General features: G+C 41.8%; 1 protein-coding gene across 6 annotated transcripts in view; it reads right to left on the minus strand.

Moving 5' to 3' along the window:
* The window catches only part of Odad2 (outer dynein arm docking complex subunit 2), a 194,265-nt gene that overhangs the window by 122,753 nt on the left and 53,816 nt on the right, over positions 1–17,696 (minus strand). For 5 of the 6 annotated variants that reach the window (XM_039096475.2, XM_039096478.2, NM_001427763.1 and 2 more), the window contains 5 exons: positions 17,274–17,483; positions 11,605–11,847; positions 10,916–11,026; positions 8,846–9,000; positions 5,655–5,897 (listed from right to left, as the gene is read on the minus strand). In XM_039096475.2, the coding sequence (XP_038952403.1) occupies positions 5,655–5,897; positions 8,846–9,000; positions 10,916–11,026; positions 11,605–11,847; positions 17,274–17,483 (962 nt within the window). The remainder of the gene's footprint in view (positions 1–5,654; positions 5,898–8,845; positions 9,001–10,915; positions 11,027–11,604; positions 11,848–17,273; positions 17,484–17,696) is intronic. The other variant, XM_039096476.2, reaches the window with a different exon arrangement.

Below are 17,696 nucleotides of genomic sequence, written 5' to 3' on the forward strand. Positions count from 1 at the left end.
GTGTGTTTGGATATTCCATGTTTGTTTTGGTGGGAGAATTGGGCTCTGATGATGCCAAGTAGTCTTGGTTTCTGTTGCTTGGGTTCCTGCGCTTGCCTCTCGCCATCAGATTATCTCTAGTGTTACTTTGTTCTGCTATTTCTGACAGTGGCTAGACTGTCCTATAAGCCTGTGTGTCAGGAGTGCTGTAGACCTGTTTTCCTGTTTTCTTTCAGCCAGTTATGGGAACAGAGTGTTCTGCTTTCGGGCGTGTAGTTTTTCCTCTCTACAGGTCTTCAGCTGTTCCTGTGGGCCTGTGTCTTGAGTTCACCAGGCAGCTGTCTTGCAGCAGAAAATTTGGTCTTACCTGTGGTCCCGAGGCTCAAGTTCGCTCGTGGGGTGCTGCCCACGGGCTCTCTGCAGCGGCAGCAACCAAGAAGCACTGTTCTATTTCTTGTGGTCCTTTATATGTCATCCACGATTTGGTTACTAAGTCCTGTCATCCGCTATGCTCACATCTTCCTCCTAAGCTTTAGCTGCCCTGGCCACCTGGAGCCACAGGAACTTAATGTCTACACAATCGCCTCTGAAGTCACTGTCATTTGTTCAGGTGGTAACCCTGCTGAGTGGCTCCCCTAAGCTTGGGTGTGGATTAGGTTTCCCATGTATAATTAAAACACTGTCGCCCCTGTGAGGTTTAGACTCCCTTCTTCTTCCCTGATCTGTATTGCCTGCACCAGGGAGTAGAACCATCTGATTGCTGTCTAACTCCCTCTCCTCAGGACAGCTCATATGCAGTCATCTCCTACTTCTTCACCCTTTTAACCTGTCTGCTTCTCTGTTCCTCACTGCACCACATTTTCACAGAACTAGAATCAACTACCTTCATTTTTTACTTGAGTGAACCACTATAATACTTTGTCTCAATTAAGCTTAGAAATATTCAGTGGCTGTCAACTGACTTTCAAACAAAATCCAAACATAACATGACACTCGAAGACCTGATTGCTCATTTACATGTCAGTGCTGTTGAACACAAATGACAGAATTAATAACAAAGCCACAGAAGTGAGTCCAAACAGGAAGCTGCTGGGTGATTCCCTCCAGACCACCAATTTATTAGGAGAAAGGTCCTCAAGGTCACAATGGGTCTCAAGGTGAGAAGGACATTAGCCACAAACAGTACAATACAGGGAGATTTAATGATGGTAGAGATGTGGGAAAGAAGAGGTTTGTTTTTAAAGCCTGGAACGGAGCTTACCATTTTGACTAGATTGGCTGGCTACTGAGCCCATGGGATCCTTCTTTCTCTGTCCTCCCAGCTCTGGGGACACAGCTGCATGCTGCCTCACTCAGCTTTGTGTTATATAGTGTTGGCTATCAGAACTCAGACACCCATGCTTGCACAGCAGGGATATAACCAGTGAGCCATCTTTCCAGCCCAAGACCATGTTCCAGTGGGTTCCAACTTGAACACAATTATCTCCTTGCATTTGACTATCACTTTTATTCATTTTATAGAGGGCACATTCCTAACTATTCTGTTATAATTATTGTATTCTCTTTCTGTCCAATTTTTAGTTTAACAACTGTTCTCTTTTTATTTTGTGCATGTGTGTGTGTATACATATGTATGTATATATGTATGTGTGTGAGTGTGCTTAAGTACCTGTGTGCACATGTGTGTGGAGGCCAGAAGTCAACCTAAAATGTTATTCTACAGGACTCCATCTACTTTGCTTATGGACACAGGGCCTCTCACTTTCCCAGACCTTGCTGGCTAGACAGGGAGTCTCTAGGAGCTGCCTGTCTCAATGGCTGAGATTTCAAATGTGTGCTATGACACCTGGGTTTATATGCAGACTCTGAGGTTGGAATTCAGATACTCATGATTTCAGGGCAATCACTTTATCAACTGAGCTGTGTCCTAAGCCCTTTCTATTTCCTTTGGTTCTCTTTTATGTGTACCTGTGGGCATGTTCATGTGTGTATGTGCACGTGGAGACCAGAGGCCAACTTTAGGTGTTGTTCTTCTGATAGTTAGCATGTTTTATTGAGATGAGCTTTCTTAGTGGCCTGCATCTTGGCAAGTAGTCTAGACTGGCCACCCTGAGAGTCTAGGGACTCACCTATCTCTGCCTCCCAGCACTGGATTACAAGCCAACGCACTGTTCCAAGCTTTATAAATTGTGTGCTCTGGAATGAACTTGGGTCCTCATAGTACACACCCATATGGCATGAGGAGAACCCTGAGGTGGATGCTAGGTATCTTCCTCTACCATTCTCTACCTTATTTTCTTTTGAGACAAAGTCCTTCAGTGAAACTGGAGATCATGATAAGCTAGACTTATTGGTCAGTGAGACCCTAGGATCCTCCCATCTTCACCTCCCACTGCCGAGATTACAGAGACCACCAACCCCGGCTCTTTAGCATGCGCTGGGGATGTAAACACAAATGTTCATCCTTCTACAGCAACGCGTCATGCACTGGGCCATCTCCCGGCCCCCATTCTCTCTATTCTCTAACCACCTGATTCTTAAAATGGTCTATGCATTTTTTTGCAAAACTTTTTGAATTCTGCGGATGCAGAAAAATTATTTATCTGAATGTATCTGCTAGCCATTGTGATAGTTTCCTCACGTAAAACAGTCCTTTCGGTTTGCTTACAGAACACATCTCTATCCAGATCTGTACAGTTAATCTGGTGTACTACTAAATTGAGAGCTCCAAGCTGCTGCAATCTGATAGTCACTGTCTCCACATCCTTTCCATCCAGTGTCCCTAACACTACATCAAATGATTTGCCACACAATTCTCCTAACGCCATTTCTCTTGATGTCTTATAATGCATAACTGGGTACCTGGAAGAGAAGTGTACATTTCTGAAGCCATTCACTTCCCCAATCTGCTCTCTATAAAAAAAGCAATGTTGTCTGTGCATTGGACAAGCACAGGATTTATTTGTAGTGGAGGTAAAGAGATGTGGAAGCTTCAGAATGTTACTTTCAATTCAATAATTCACAAGCTTTGGCAGAGGTGTCTCCCACTTTCAGATCTGTAGCTCTGACAATTTCCTTGCTCGGGGAGATATATTTTATTTTTAGGTTTTACTCCTTGGTAGTTTTTATAGCCCTTACCATAAGTCAACTGTTTAAGAGTTTTAGAGTTTTGTAGATTAATTAATAGACCTATTTATTGGCATATCTGTATCTTAATTTTTCACTTGTTTTTCTCTAAATCTCAGTTAAGAAGGTTATTTAAGCGCAAGGTTTTTTTTTTTTCATTTTCCAAACTTAGAGTCTCCAAAAATCAGAATGAAGCTAATTTCTCTGTCCTTTTTTTCAATGGATTTGACTAAAAAGTAGACAACTACATCATCAAGAGAAGTCTGGTGGTGCATGGTTGAAGCAGTGAACTGGAAATGGCTTGTTAGAATCATCAAGAATGAGGTGCTTGGGGTCCCCCCAAGAACAGGCTCTGATCTATGTAAACAAAATCCTGTATATTCACCAAGACAATAGTTACCACCAAATGACTTGTGAATCACTCAACCAATGATGGAGGGAAGGAAGTGACCACACTGTGATTATCACTGATTACCAATCAGGGAGCCATCAGGGTGAGACTAGAGATGGAAGGAAGCCTATGTCTAAAATACAGGAAGATCCCCTGACTCAGCTCAGTACTGCCATAATCTGTGATTAAAACCAATGGACAACAACAGCAACTCAATCCAGTCAAAACTGCTCTGGTGGTTTGAATGAGAATGGCCTCCATAGGGTTATATATTTGAATGCTTGGCCCCTACTTGGTGGAACTGTTTGGGCAGGATTAGGAGCTGTGTGGTCTTGTTGAAGGAAGTATGTCACTATGGGTCATTCATAAGCTCATGCCATTCTCAAATATCTCATTGTCTTTCTCACCATGCCGGTGAGTAGAGATATAAACTCTCAGCTACTCTCAGCACCATGCCTGCCTGTCTGTTCCCATGTTCACTGGTATAATGGTCATGAACTCACCCTCTGAAACTAAAAGCCTCAAATAACCTTTTTCTTCTACACACTGTTTTGGTTGTGGTATCTTACTGTGACAATAGAAAGTAAGGTAACAGCTAAGGCCCCAGACCCCTTAGAAGTATAAATCTGAGTCACTCAACAGATTAAGAACCACAGCCTGGTGATGTGCTTGATCAAGGTAGCAGGGAAAGCTTATAGTAGGAGAAATGGTCATGTGACAGCAGCAATAAGGACTGCACCTGTTATGAAGATTTCATCCTTATTTTGTTTCAAATGTTTTATGGAGGATTATGTATTACCTTCCCTCTCCTTTATCCACTTCATTTCATAACACAAGTTTTGCTAACTTTATATCCTTGTATTTAAGTTCTGTCCACTTTACATTGTCATTAAGCTCAGAGATAGAAGAAGAAACAGCTGCTACTGAGCTCTGTGAAGATGATGGACACACTTCCAGCTGTTCATGGGGTGGGGAATCAAACAAGACAAAAGCAACACCTGCTTATTGTATCTATCTACAACTTAAATATGGCTTAAAGACACACATATTGGTGCCAAACTAACAAGGAATGAGCTTATCATGCTGAAATGTATGTGTCAAGTTGGTTGGGCTTCAGTTCCCGCATGTTTGGCAAATCTTATGCAACATATATTTCTACGAAAGGTATTTTTCATGAGATTAGCACTTAAGGTGGCAGACTGAAAACAGATCACCCCTCATCACACACATGGCTATCAACTGACCTTCGCTACACAGAAAGAATTCTACGAGCACAGTGTAATCTAACCTCTATTAGATTTGAAACTCACCAAGCTTCACAATTACAGTAACTAACCCCTTACAATAAGCTCTCATAGACAGGTAGGTAGGTAGGAAGGTAGGTAGGTAGATGTATACATAAATATATACATAGGTTACTATGGGTAGGTAAGTATTATATATATAGTATATATAAAGATACATAGCTATTCTCTAGTTTCTAATTGGGCTTGGCTCCAGGATCTCCCACAAACATCCAAGGATGCAGATACTAGAGGCACAGTATCTGAATGTGCTCTGGGCACACCCAGCAGTATACATCATATCACCTCTAAATTTTATGTAATATTAGATAAATACACACATCATGTAAGTTGATGCTACACTATCATTAGAACAACAAAGAAAAAGTTCATGTATGTTCAGTAGCAATCATTTTTCCCAAATATTTTTCAATTATAATAATTTATTCAAGTATTAAGATCACAGTTTAAAATACTTGGTATTTCCTTTGTCTCTTTATAGGTAATAAAAATATGTTTTCCAAATTTGCCAAAAATAAGAAATATGATACTATAGATGGAAACATAATTACTCTCTAAAAGGCAGAGAAAAATTTTTGGTGATTGCATATGGTTTCCACATAAAGAAATAGATTATTAGCTTTTGGAAATCCCTATATCTATCCCCAATGCAGGTCCACTTCTCTTTCAAGATAATGTTCTGGCCTGGCAACTCATGAATATTCATGTACCAATTCATGAATATTCATGTAGCAACGCAGTGTCCATCATATATGCACATAAATTCTAAGTGATGTGACAGACAATTTTGTAGCAATCCAGACATTCCTGGTAACATTCACAGGTAAAATTTTCCTGTCTCCAGAGCTACTTACGCCATACTTTCTGGTTCTACTGCGCATGCACCAACAGCTTTTGTGACATTCACAAGAAGTGCTTGGTTTATTCCAACCAGGAGGTTCACGAGAGGTTGGATGCCACCACACTTCCGGACTAGGACCCGGTTTTCATATTCTTGACAGCATTCTCCCAAGGCCCCAACCACATTCACGAGCACTTCTTCAGGCTGATCAGTCAAAAGTCCCACCAGTGTCTCAATGGCTTTGTATTCTCGAAACCTAAGTTTAGAGAAAGAAGGCTGTTTATAGTCCAAAGTTAGCAGGAAAAATACTCAGAAAAATAAAAGCCATACTAAGTAGTTATTTATGTTAATTTAGCCATGTACTATTTTTTTTCAATGCTCATTTGACCCACATTAACAAATTTACTGAGTAGACCATATTTAACCTTCACCATCAAATGGCTGGTCTGAAGCTTGTTAAGTAGTAAGGCTGGCACCAACATCCAGCCATTTGCAAGCTACCTGTGTTCTTGATCATGACATTAGATAGCCTCTGAGACAGCTACAGTCATATATGAATCTAGTGTCTGTGAATCTATATGTACATAGCTTCACTGTGTTTCAAAACAAGCAGTAAAGCTACTGCAGCTCAGATTTTAGAAGTGATCTGCCCTGATTTATGGACAGCAGTCATCTCAATTTACCATACAGACTCAAAGACAGAAACCATGTGATTATCTCATTAGGTCCAGAAAAGGCCAATATCCCTTCATAATAAAACTCCTGGAGTATCTAGAACTATAAAGGACATAGCTAAACAAATGCAAACAATGTACAACGACAGCCAACAGCATGCTGAACAGAGAAAAGCTCAAAATGGTGCACTAAGATAAGGACCAACAGAAGGATGTCCATGTGGTTCTAAACGGGAAGTTAAGAGGAGATGAAGTTAAGTAGGCCTAAATTCCATAACTAGCTACGTCATAGGCTCAAGGCAAGAACCAATGACTATTTTTCTGCTAAATGAACATGGTATTCAGCTGTACTCTTAAGTCTTAATGTTTATACCCACAGATCAGCGCATCTCTCAATCTCATCCAAAAAGCTTCTTTTGCAATAGATGTTGATTAATACAGAGACCCACCACGGGTCAGTGAGCACAGAACAAGTTACTGTGGAGTACTCACGTCTAAATTAACTCCCCCTCAGATATCGTCACAAAAGAGGGGCCAGCAATACCACAAGAGACAAAAGGAGCAGATGTCTACTGTGAAACAGTACTTCCTGGACCTAACATGTGAGTTGTATACATGAACTTACATGGCCTGAGACTTCATGCACAAGACTTGGATACAATCAAACAAGTCATTATGGACGGGGGGGGGGGGAGGCTGGTGAAGTCCCAACCCACTATGAGGAGCTTTTGGCAATTGGTGTTTACTGGGAGAGGAAGAGTTCTTTCTTTTCAGGGATGCCGTTCTAAAAGGCAATGCATACTCAGTAAATGGTCTTGCCCTCATGCACAGATAGGCATCACTAAATGGATGCAGTGTGTTCTATAAAATAAAAAGAGCATGTGAAGTTGGGAGGAGAAAGAGGAGGAGAAAGAAGGAGTTGGAGAGGTAAGAAGAGGGGTGAATTATTTGATCTAAACATGTTATATAAATGTATAAATATTAAAACATTTTAATTGGTCTTCTCAGACTATTTCATTCTTAATACCTAGTATGTTTTAGAATTTATCTCCATGTCATTTTACTTTGATGTTTTTCAGTTTGTATTGAAATCAAATGAAACATGTATAAAAACCAATACATGACAATTTGTTTTATTTATGTAACATTTTTCTCATTTCTTATAAATTTCATCAGTGTTTATGTATTAACATATAGATGTATTTTATTGCTGCCATTAATAGAGTTTATATTAATGGAGGTTATATTTAATCTATTACTAATTCCATCAAATACTCTTAAGCAAGCCTTTCTTATATTAGGACGAGCAAATTTCTAAAAGAAAATACTAAATAGAAACACAGATTTCTCAAAATATTCATGAAGTGTTAATTCTAAAATGACCCAAAGAAAGGCTTAAAAATCAAAATGAATCAAAATTATAAGTATTCTATACTTTGTTTAAAAACAAAGGTAGAACTATGGGGGCCAAGAATGTAGCTCAGTGGTAGGCTGCTTACTTTTCAAGCACAAGGCCTTGGGTTTGATTCCCAACACCCCAAACCTTTACAAATACATTAAAATTAAATGAAATATAGCTCTTTAAGAGTTGTTAGTTAAGAGAGGTTAGTTAAGAGTCATTAGTAGCCATTCAGCTGACTCCTTTATCTTTTACAAATGGAAACTATGGGAGGAAAGATGGCTCAGCAGTTAGTTAAAAATGTTTGCCATGCAATCAGAAGCCCAGAGTTTGGATGCAAACACACACAAACAAGTTGAATGAGTGGTGTCCATCAGCAGCCATGGATCCAAGTAGGGATTGCTGGCTTCCAGGCAAGGTTTTGTTTTTGTTTTTGTTTTTTTTTTTAAAAGTCAACTCAAGCTCAGGGCCCTGACCTGAAGGAATAGGTAAGGGTGATGCTAGATCAAATGTCTAACTCCCTATTCTATTCCCAGACACTTGCGTACACATCTACATACACTTGCATGCACATCTGCACATACATCTGCACATACGCTTATATACACATCTACACACACACACATACACAAAAAACGACATATGTGCACACACAAATAATTTTTAAAAATACTCTGGGAGGACTACTTTTTTCTGAAGGAAAATGGAGAAGTGAATCTGAGGTAGAGGGAAGGGGCATTAGGAAGAGTAGAGGGAGCAAAAGCATGGGCAGGATGTGATATATGAGAGAATAAATAAAAGTGATAACTAAGGAAGGATCTGTAGGATACTTCTATTTACAAAGACTTCATTACTTTGATAGAGAACATAAGATTTTTAAATGTATGTATCTTTTCATATATGGAGTGGCCTATTCACACAGAAAGATCATGTCAACCCTTGTTAAACATAAAATTTCTGGTAGTAGGATGGGGAGAGGCCTCTTTCCTAATAATCTTTCCATCCTACCTTCTAATCCACATTAATGATGCACATTATTGATTATAGTCAAAGCCAAGCCATTATAAACACCACCTCATTATATTTTATTATAAAATACTATGAAATATCAAATGCCTCTCAATCACTTACTTAATCACATTCTCTTTGCTGATGGAGCACTTCCAGATTGCCCCAGTAACAGCAGCTAATCTTTCTTTATTGTCTGTGTTATTTAGTAGACTGGCCAGGGGTTTAAGGCCTCCATGCAGTCTAACCAAGTCTCGGGTTTCCTCATCTTCAGCACACTGCACAAAAAGTCAAACCAAAGGCTGTCAGAGATCCAGGCATCAAGCATTCAGTGCTGGCCACTGAGGCTCATCTATGACAGTTTTCCAATCCAAGTTGCGTCTGTTACATAACAGCCTGCATCGGAGTTAGAGAACCCAGTGGGATTTCTAAGATCTTGTGTCACAGATCGCCAGCTGGAGTCTGCCGCTCTGCTTCTCCTGGAGAAGGGTAGCCAGGACCTTTGCATCTTGGGCTGGGCTGGAGGGAGAGAAGCTAAGCCAGGTGAGTAGACGCAGGCAGGATCTCGGTCAGTGGTGAGTCAGGTAAAGAACACACACACCTGGGAACAGCTTCAGAGAATTGATTCAGTTTAATGGGATAGGGGTGGGGGAGAGAGAGGGGTATTTATGCCCCTGGGAAGAAAGCCAGTGTCTCTTGGGCAAGGTTTGTGTGGCTATGTACAGTTGGCCGGGACACGGGTATTGGGAGATGCCTCATCTGCATACTCATGGGCTATAGGGTAAAGCTTATAAGGTCAAACATGGAGTGAGGCCTGATAATTATCAGGGTAATAAATTCTCACTAGGGTTGATGGTGGGGCAGCTGGCTTCATGGCACTGTGTGTGTGTGTGTGTGTGTGTGTGTGTGTGTGTGTGTGTGTGCATGTGGAAGTGGTGATGTAAAGGTGAGAGGAGGTTAGGATGAGCATCTAAAAGATAGCTACCTTTTCCCTGAGAGAGGCTACAGTACAGACTTACACCGACATGGCATGGAGACACAGGGAAAAGACAGTTAACTGCAAGCCAAGGACAGAGGTCTCTTAAGAAACTACCTGTTATAAACCTTGATCGTCCACTTCCAGACGCCAGATGCTAGAAAACAAAATCATTTGAAGCCACCCAGTTTGTGGTCATCTGCAGAAGCCTTAGAAAATGAATATAATTCCTCGCATCTCTGACTATGCTCACCTTAAAGGTATTTCCCAAGTAGTACACTCTAGTTAGACAGAGATTGTGTGGCCACAACCAGCCAGACATTTATTTTCAAGGTCACCTTCATCCCTGACAATTCTAATCTGTGCTCTGATATTCTAGGAAAAAACCCACCCAAAGTTAGTGGATATTGAAGTAAGCAAACTCATAACAAAAATGCATATACACACATTCACATACCATAGTAGCATGCATGCACATAATTGTGTATGCATAAACCCACACACATAGAGAGGTAAAAGAAAAATTTCCCGAAATCACTGTCTTCAAATAGAATCTGCGTAAAGCAACACGGTTCATCATATACTAATGAGCTACTTTTTTCCCAATGTGCAAAGGCCTGGCTACCCTGAGGAGGAGATACAGATCTTAAAGAATGTAAATAATCAGACTAGTTGGCACATTGGCACATGCATGAGTAAATCTGTCACCATTGCAGTATAGCAGTTCTCACCCTATTAGGTCTTGAAGACCCCTGGAGTAACTTGCTAAAACTGCAGATTCCCAAGCACTGACAGGAAAATTTGGCTCTGAGACTCATGCCGTGCCCTCTACTATATGTTCATGCTTGTGGCACTATCTTGAGAGAAATCTGGGGATCCTTCAGGAGCTGAGTAGTAGCTGGAAGGAGTGGGTCACTAATAGGGTATTTGGAGAGTGTGTTATTCCTGCCCCCTCACCTCCTTCCTTGTCTACACTGATGAGAACGGCCTCTACCACTTCCCCTGTACTATGAACCAGGCTGCTCTACAATCACTATCTCACCGTCATGGTCTGTAACGATGAGCTCGAATCCATCCTCCCTCTCCCTTTTCGGCCAGGTATTTGAGACATGGTACAAAAAGTAACACAGCTTCCTAGAGGAGGGGACTGCATGTTTAGACATGCTGCCGTCTCTAACTATGGGGCAAGGTGACCCAGTGTAGAGAGCCAGCCCCACCTGGTAGATGGCCATGGCACAATGCTCCTGCAGCTGCTCGTTCTCGCTGTTCAAGTTCTTCACGAGGTTCTCTATGATCCTCTCTGCCTTGATGGCAGCTCGGTAGTTTTCCTGGAAAAATAGAAACATAAATATTTATGAGTGTATAGCGTGACTATAACCATGAAACATTGGAAACATGTCACAAGTTCTGATTCAGTTACTGGACTATTAATTTGATGTCCATTTTCTCTTTTAAAACAGAAAAGACATTCGGGGAAAAGGTTTCATAACTTTCATGGCAAACTTGAAGCTTACTAGAGTTCGGTGCTGAGCACACAAGCATAAGCACAGAGTTCCAGTTACCAGTGCCCAGTTAAAAACCAGGTGGGCTCAGGGGCCCATCTATAATCTCGGCACTTGGGAGGCAGGGGCAGGAGATTCCCAGGGTAAGCTGGCTGGCTAGACGAGTGAAAGTAGCAAGTTTCAGCAAGAAACTCTGCCTCAGAAAATGAAGTGGAGAGCAATCCAGTAAGACATTCAACATCAGACTCTGACTTAATAGTGCACACATGTGCATGCACCCCAACACGCGCGCGCGCGCACACACGCACACATGTGCGCACACGTGTACACATACAGAACAACCATGGATGGAAGAAGAGGAGGAGAGAAGGAAGGACAAACAAAACTCGGGATGGCTTGGGCACCTCTGATGCACATTCTTGCAGTGTTCCCACCACTGGGATGAGCATGTTTTCATGCGAGGTCTTCAGCAGCCGAGCCAACAAGGGGATGCCCCCAGCTTTACGAATGGCTTCCTTGTTCGAGTGACTCTTACTGCAGCTCCAGAGGGCCAAAGCCCCGCATCGAGCCACTTCTACGTCCCTCGTTTCATACAGGCCTGGCTGAGCTGGTTCTGATGAATTCTGTCCACAGTCCAATAGAGCAACCTAGGAAAATAGATGTATACAATGCGCACAGCCTCCATTTTTATTTTTTATTATTTGAGGCTGTTTACATGTGTGTTGTATGTGTGTGCATGCGTGTAACTGTACGGGCATGTGCATACCAAGACACATGTGCGCAAGTCAATGGACAACTTGTAGGAACCAGTTATTTCCTTCCATGACATGGCTCTTGAAGATTGAACTCAGGGTGTCACGCTTGGCAGCAAGTGCCTTGACCCACCAAACCATCCCACTAGCCCAAACACAGAAGTCTTTAAAATAAATGTGAATCCATTCTCCATAATTAACTCAGTCAAAAGTAAAACTCACCCTACCATAATTAACTCCGTCACAAGTAAACCTATTTTCAACAGTATGTTTAAAGTATAGGCAGTGGAAACAGAGAAACAAAACATTCATCCCTTACCATTTTCCTCTGAGTCTGGGGGCTCTCATACTTTCTTCCTTTGAGAAAACACTTACTAAGATAGTAAATTTTTAGTGCAGCACTAGAATTCATATTAATCTTTGTAAATCAGGCACAATGGTGCATACCTATGATCTCAGCACTCAGAAGTCAGAGGCAGGATCGAGAACCCAAGACTAATCTAAGCCAATAAGTTTGAATCTAGCCTAGACCATAGGATAAAGCCTCTTTACAAGTAACAGTACCATACTACCATCACCACCATCACCACCAATACTACCGCCACTAATAGTAATACTACTACTATCTTTCCATTAGCACTACCACTACTACCACTGCCAGTACATTATTTCTACTACCACCACCAACCACCACCACTACTACCACTACCACCACCACCACTACCACCACCAACAACAACCACCACCACCACCAACAATAACAACCACCACCAACCATCACCAATAACAACTAACAACAAACAACCACCACCACCAACAATAACAACCACCACCAACCATCACCAATAACAACTAACAACAAACAACAACACTAACAACAACCAACAACCACAACCAAACCAACCAACAACAATAACACTAACAACAACCACCACCAACAACAACAACCAACAACCATCACCAATAACAACTAACAACAAACAACAACCACCACCACCACCAACAATAACAACCACCACCAACCATCACCAATAACAACTAACAACAAACAACACTAACAACAACCAACAACCACAACAAAACCAATCAACAACAATAACACTAACAACAACCACCACCACCAACAACAACCACCACCATCACCAATAACAACTAACAACAAACAACAACCACCACCACCACCAACAATAACAACCACCACCAACCATCACCAATAACAACTAACAACAAACAACACTAACAACAACCAACAACCACAACAAAACCAATCAACAACAATAACACTAACAACCACCAAACACCAACAACAACCACCACCATCACCACTACCACCACTAACAACGACAACCAACAACAACCTACAACAACCAACAACAACAACCAACAACAACAATCAACAACCACCACCACCACCACTAACAACGACAACCAACAACAACCTACAAAAACCAACAACAACAACCAACAACAACAATCAACAACCACCACCACCACCAATAACAACATTAACAACCAACAACCAACCACCACCACCACTATAACCCACATTATCACTGCCAGTATTTCAGAAACCCAAGCTATCCAAAGCCAGTAAAATTTTGCAAAGCAAGTTCAATGGCTTATGCCTCTCAAAACCATGCAGGAGAGGCCACAGCTATGCACACATGATAGCAGAACCCATTAAATTAAACTGCCAGTGTGTTCCTTTCTTTTTAATGATCAAATCAATGAGAACATTAAAGCAAAGCAGAAAGTCAGGGTGCCCTTTGGAGGAACTAAAGCCAGGCTTCCTCAGAAGAGGTTATCTGTCATTCCTTGGGTCACTATCTTTAAAGATCACCATAAGATCTACTCATTCTTCTTCCTCGTTAGCCAAACCCTGTGATTATTCACACACAATCACAAACACCCATGCCAAATTTAGGAGACTAAACACCTAAACAGACTCTCAATCTCAATCCCAAATTCTTAATTTAGTTATGGCTCAAAGGACAGTGGAGTGCAGGGTGAAAACAATGAATACAGCCACAGCTTTCAGCTGTGAACTACTAGAGGCAGCACATGCAGAAAGAGAATTCTAAGATGGTGGGGCTGCCCACAGGGCAGACAGCCCTACAAAGTCTCCCTGCAACAGTTATTCCCATTTTCCCCCTGAAGGTCAGGAGTCCACCTTCTTCACTGTCCCCAGCTCCTTGGATGCAGTTCCATGGTGAGCAGTACAGCCTTCTGTCTTCATCTCCGATCCAGCCGTCTTACTATGGATTCAGCCACATAAAACCAGCAGCAACTTTGAAATTCTCTGTGTCAGCCTTTGCCTCATCTTCCTGAAATGCCTCTCCTGGTGTGTCTGTCTACTAAACACCTTTAAAAATAAAGCAGCATCTCCCTCCAGCCTTGCCTGACTTCCCATTTCTAGAACAACTGACAGCACCTCCCCCCCCCCTTATTTCTCCATCATCCCCAGGACTGGCTGGATTCAACTGGATGGCTAATGCATGCACAGTACTTTAGAGAGCTATGTTCTTCCTGTCTGACATTTACCACTACTCAACTGTGGCATCCTCATGGTAGAGATGTATATTTATTTCTGTCTGTACCCCACACACACTGCCACATTACTGACCATTCCTATCCCTAATTTTCCTGCTGTTCCAATCAAAATAAAATGAGCATCATTATCTTTTTAGGTTAGTGCAATTGGATAAATATGAGGTTTGCAAATGTAATGTGAGATTCAAAGATCCCACTTTGCATTTATCGTTTTGTTCTTATAATTTATGGGAGTTATTTCCATGTACAGCTATATCAGTCTATCTCATAATTTAAAACTTAGTAATTATTGCTCCTCTTTGAACATTTAAATGTGTGTATGTTTGATATGTGGTATATGGTGTGTGTGTGTGTGTGTGTGTGTGTGCACGCACACTTGTGAGTTCATCTATAACTGCAGGTAGGAGTGTTACATGATACATTTCAGAGGTCAGAGGATAATCTCTTGTCAATTCTCACTTGTCTGGTTCAAGGCAGGGTTTCTTGTGCCCTACAGTGTGGACCAGCTATTGGTCTAAGAGCTTCTGGAGATTTTCCTCTCCTCATATCTATCTCACCATATGAGTGCCAGGATGACAGATGTACATGAGCCTGTCCAGCTTAACATGGGTGCTGAGATCATCACTGCATTTACTTTTTAAAGTTTTAATTATAATTCCATTTCTTCCCCTGCCCTATCTCTCTTCCTCTTCCTCCCCCCATCCTGTCTCTTTGTGTGTGTACATTCACATGTGTGTCAGTGCATATGCGCAGGTCAAAGGACAACATGTGAGAGTTGGTGCTCCCCTCCCACCATGTGTGTTCCAGGATTAAACCAAGGTTGCAAGGTTGGTGACAAGTACTCCTAACCACTTAGCTATCACCCTGTCCCCAGCACTTACTTTTCTAAGGTCTTTGATGAAGGGACAAGAGATTGAACACATGCTTTTCCTTTTGATGGTTACTGAAATAATCATTTTTCCTGATGACTAAGGTAAGTCTTATACACAGAAGACAAGTTGAAAAATGTAAGTGGAAATTCATAATTTTCTTCATTTCTACAGGTTTCCCCTGAAAACTCAACAGTCACAAGATACCTCTGTGACCAACTCCTTGTATATATTCCTAGTATACATTTCTAATTGTGTATATAGATTTCTGTGTGGTGGTCAGTTCTTTAAATTTTTGACATAAATATCAATAATTTGATCCCGTTAAGATTTTATATACTATTAAACAATGTCTAGTCCCCCTTTGCCCTCAATCTTCTAAAAAAACAATGCAGCTGCTGAACACAGACACTTTTCAGAGGGACACAACAAACATTAACTGGGTAAAAACTATCCACACCCAGGCTGTTCTCCACTTGTTCTCTAACTGACAATGCAGTTTGACTGTGCCCATGGAGGAGAGTCCTATTGTGCACGAGCTCGTCAGATGCTAGGGCTCCTGAGACCACCTCCTACCACAAACCTCATCCTTTCTCCTCCCCGTCCCCTGTCCTCTGCCAGCTCTTATCCTCACCACACTTCTACATCCACAGAGTCTCTCCATCATCCCAGGAATCAAGCCCAGGCCCTCTCCCATAATAGGCATCGTTCTATCACTGAGCTACAACGATGCCTTGGTATTAGCACTTTCCCTTTTCTCTGCCCTTGCAGTGGATTCCAGCCAGCGCCATGGATGACAATATTTTTTAAATTCCTTTTATTTGAAAGTTGAGCTGTGGGTTGGGAAATGTAGTTCATGGGGCAATTGGCAGACCTGAGGCTCCCAGTGGGCTGTGGAGGTGACCCTACCTGAGACTTTCTAGCAGTGGAAATATAGGGGCAGGTGGGACTTCTAGTGGAAAGAAGGAGACATCAACCCACTCATAAAACCTTTGACCCAAATTTTGTTCTGCCTACAAGATGTGCAGGAATAAAGATAGAGCAGAGATTGAGGAAATGGTCAACCAATGACTGGACAAATTTTTAGACCCATCTCATGGGAGAGCAACCCCTAACACCTAATGATATTATGATATGCTCGAAGACAGGAACCTAGCATAACTGTCCTCTGAGAGGCTTCATCCAGCAGCTAATGGTACTAGAAGCAGAGACCCATAGCTAAACATTAGGCAGAGCTCAGGGAGTCTTGTGGGAGAGTGTGAGGAAGGATTGAGGGGACCACAGGGGTCAACGACTCCACAAAAAGACGTACAAAGTCAGTCTACAAAGACCTACAAAGCCCATAAACTGAACCATCAACCAAAGAGCATGCATGAGCTGGACCTAGGCCCCTAACACATGTAGTAGTTGTGCAGCATGTGGGTCCTCCAACAAATGGAGTGGAGGCTGAACCTGACTCTGTTGCCTCCGTTTGGATCCCTTTCTCCTAGCTGGGCTGCCTGGTCTGGTTTCAGTGAGAGAGGATGAACCTTATTCTGCTGCAGCTTGATGTGCCTGAAGGGGTTGATTCCGATAGGGGGTTGTCCTTTCTAGGATAAGGGAAGAGAGATGGGGTGTGTGAAGGTGGGACTGGGAGGAGAGGAGGGAGGAAGCTGTGATCAGATGTAAAGTAAATAAATTAATTAAGGGGAAAAAAAGAAAGGAAAATTGAGATTCAAACACTATTTTATGACCCTTGCTAAAGTAAATATATTTATATCATTCTTAAAAAACATGTTACAAACAAAAGACTCTAGTCGTCACACATCATGATGACTAGATGCACAGAGCATCAGATAAGACCAGAAGGAAGGACTGTGTAAGTGTCTGCTAGTATCTGAAGGTGGTAATGGTGGTACTCACCAGCTTGGTAATGCCTCCGTGCTGTCTCACTGCTCGACGGGCTCTCTTGAACTTGGCAACATTTGCTATCGTCTCAGCTGCCAAACACTTAAGACTCTTGTGTGAAGAATCAAGTATATTAACCATAATTGGTAGGCCCCCAAGGTCAACAATATTACGTCTGATTTGAGGATTATGACTGATTTCCTTCAGGATTTTTAATGAACCAATCTGGGGGGGGGGGGGAGAAGTGACAGATGATTGAGAGTTTAATATACACCCAGTGCTATGCTTTTTTAAAGTCTAAGTCTACCTAAGAGCCGTCCCCAATTAAGGTCTTTAAGAAATAGTTTCCATCCCTGAAGATTACACACAGCCTTTATACTTTTTCCTTCTTATATATCCAAACACTTCTCATTCCAGAGTACATGCAGCTAGGAGGAA

This window comes from Rattus norvegicus, chromosome 17, assembly GCF_036323735.1.
Source record: "Rattus norvegicus strain BN/NHsdMcwi chromosome 17, GRCr8, whole genome shotgun sequence".
NCBI classification, from domain to species: Eukaryota; Metazoa; Chordata; class Mammalia; order Rodentia; family Muridae; genus Rattus; species Rattus norvegicus.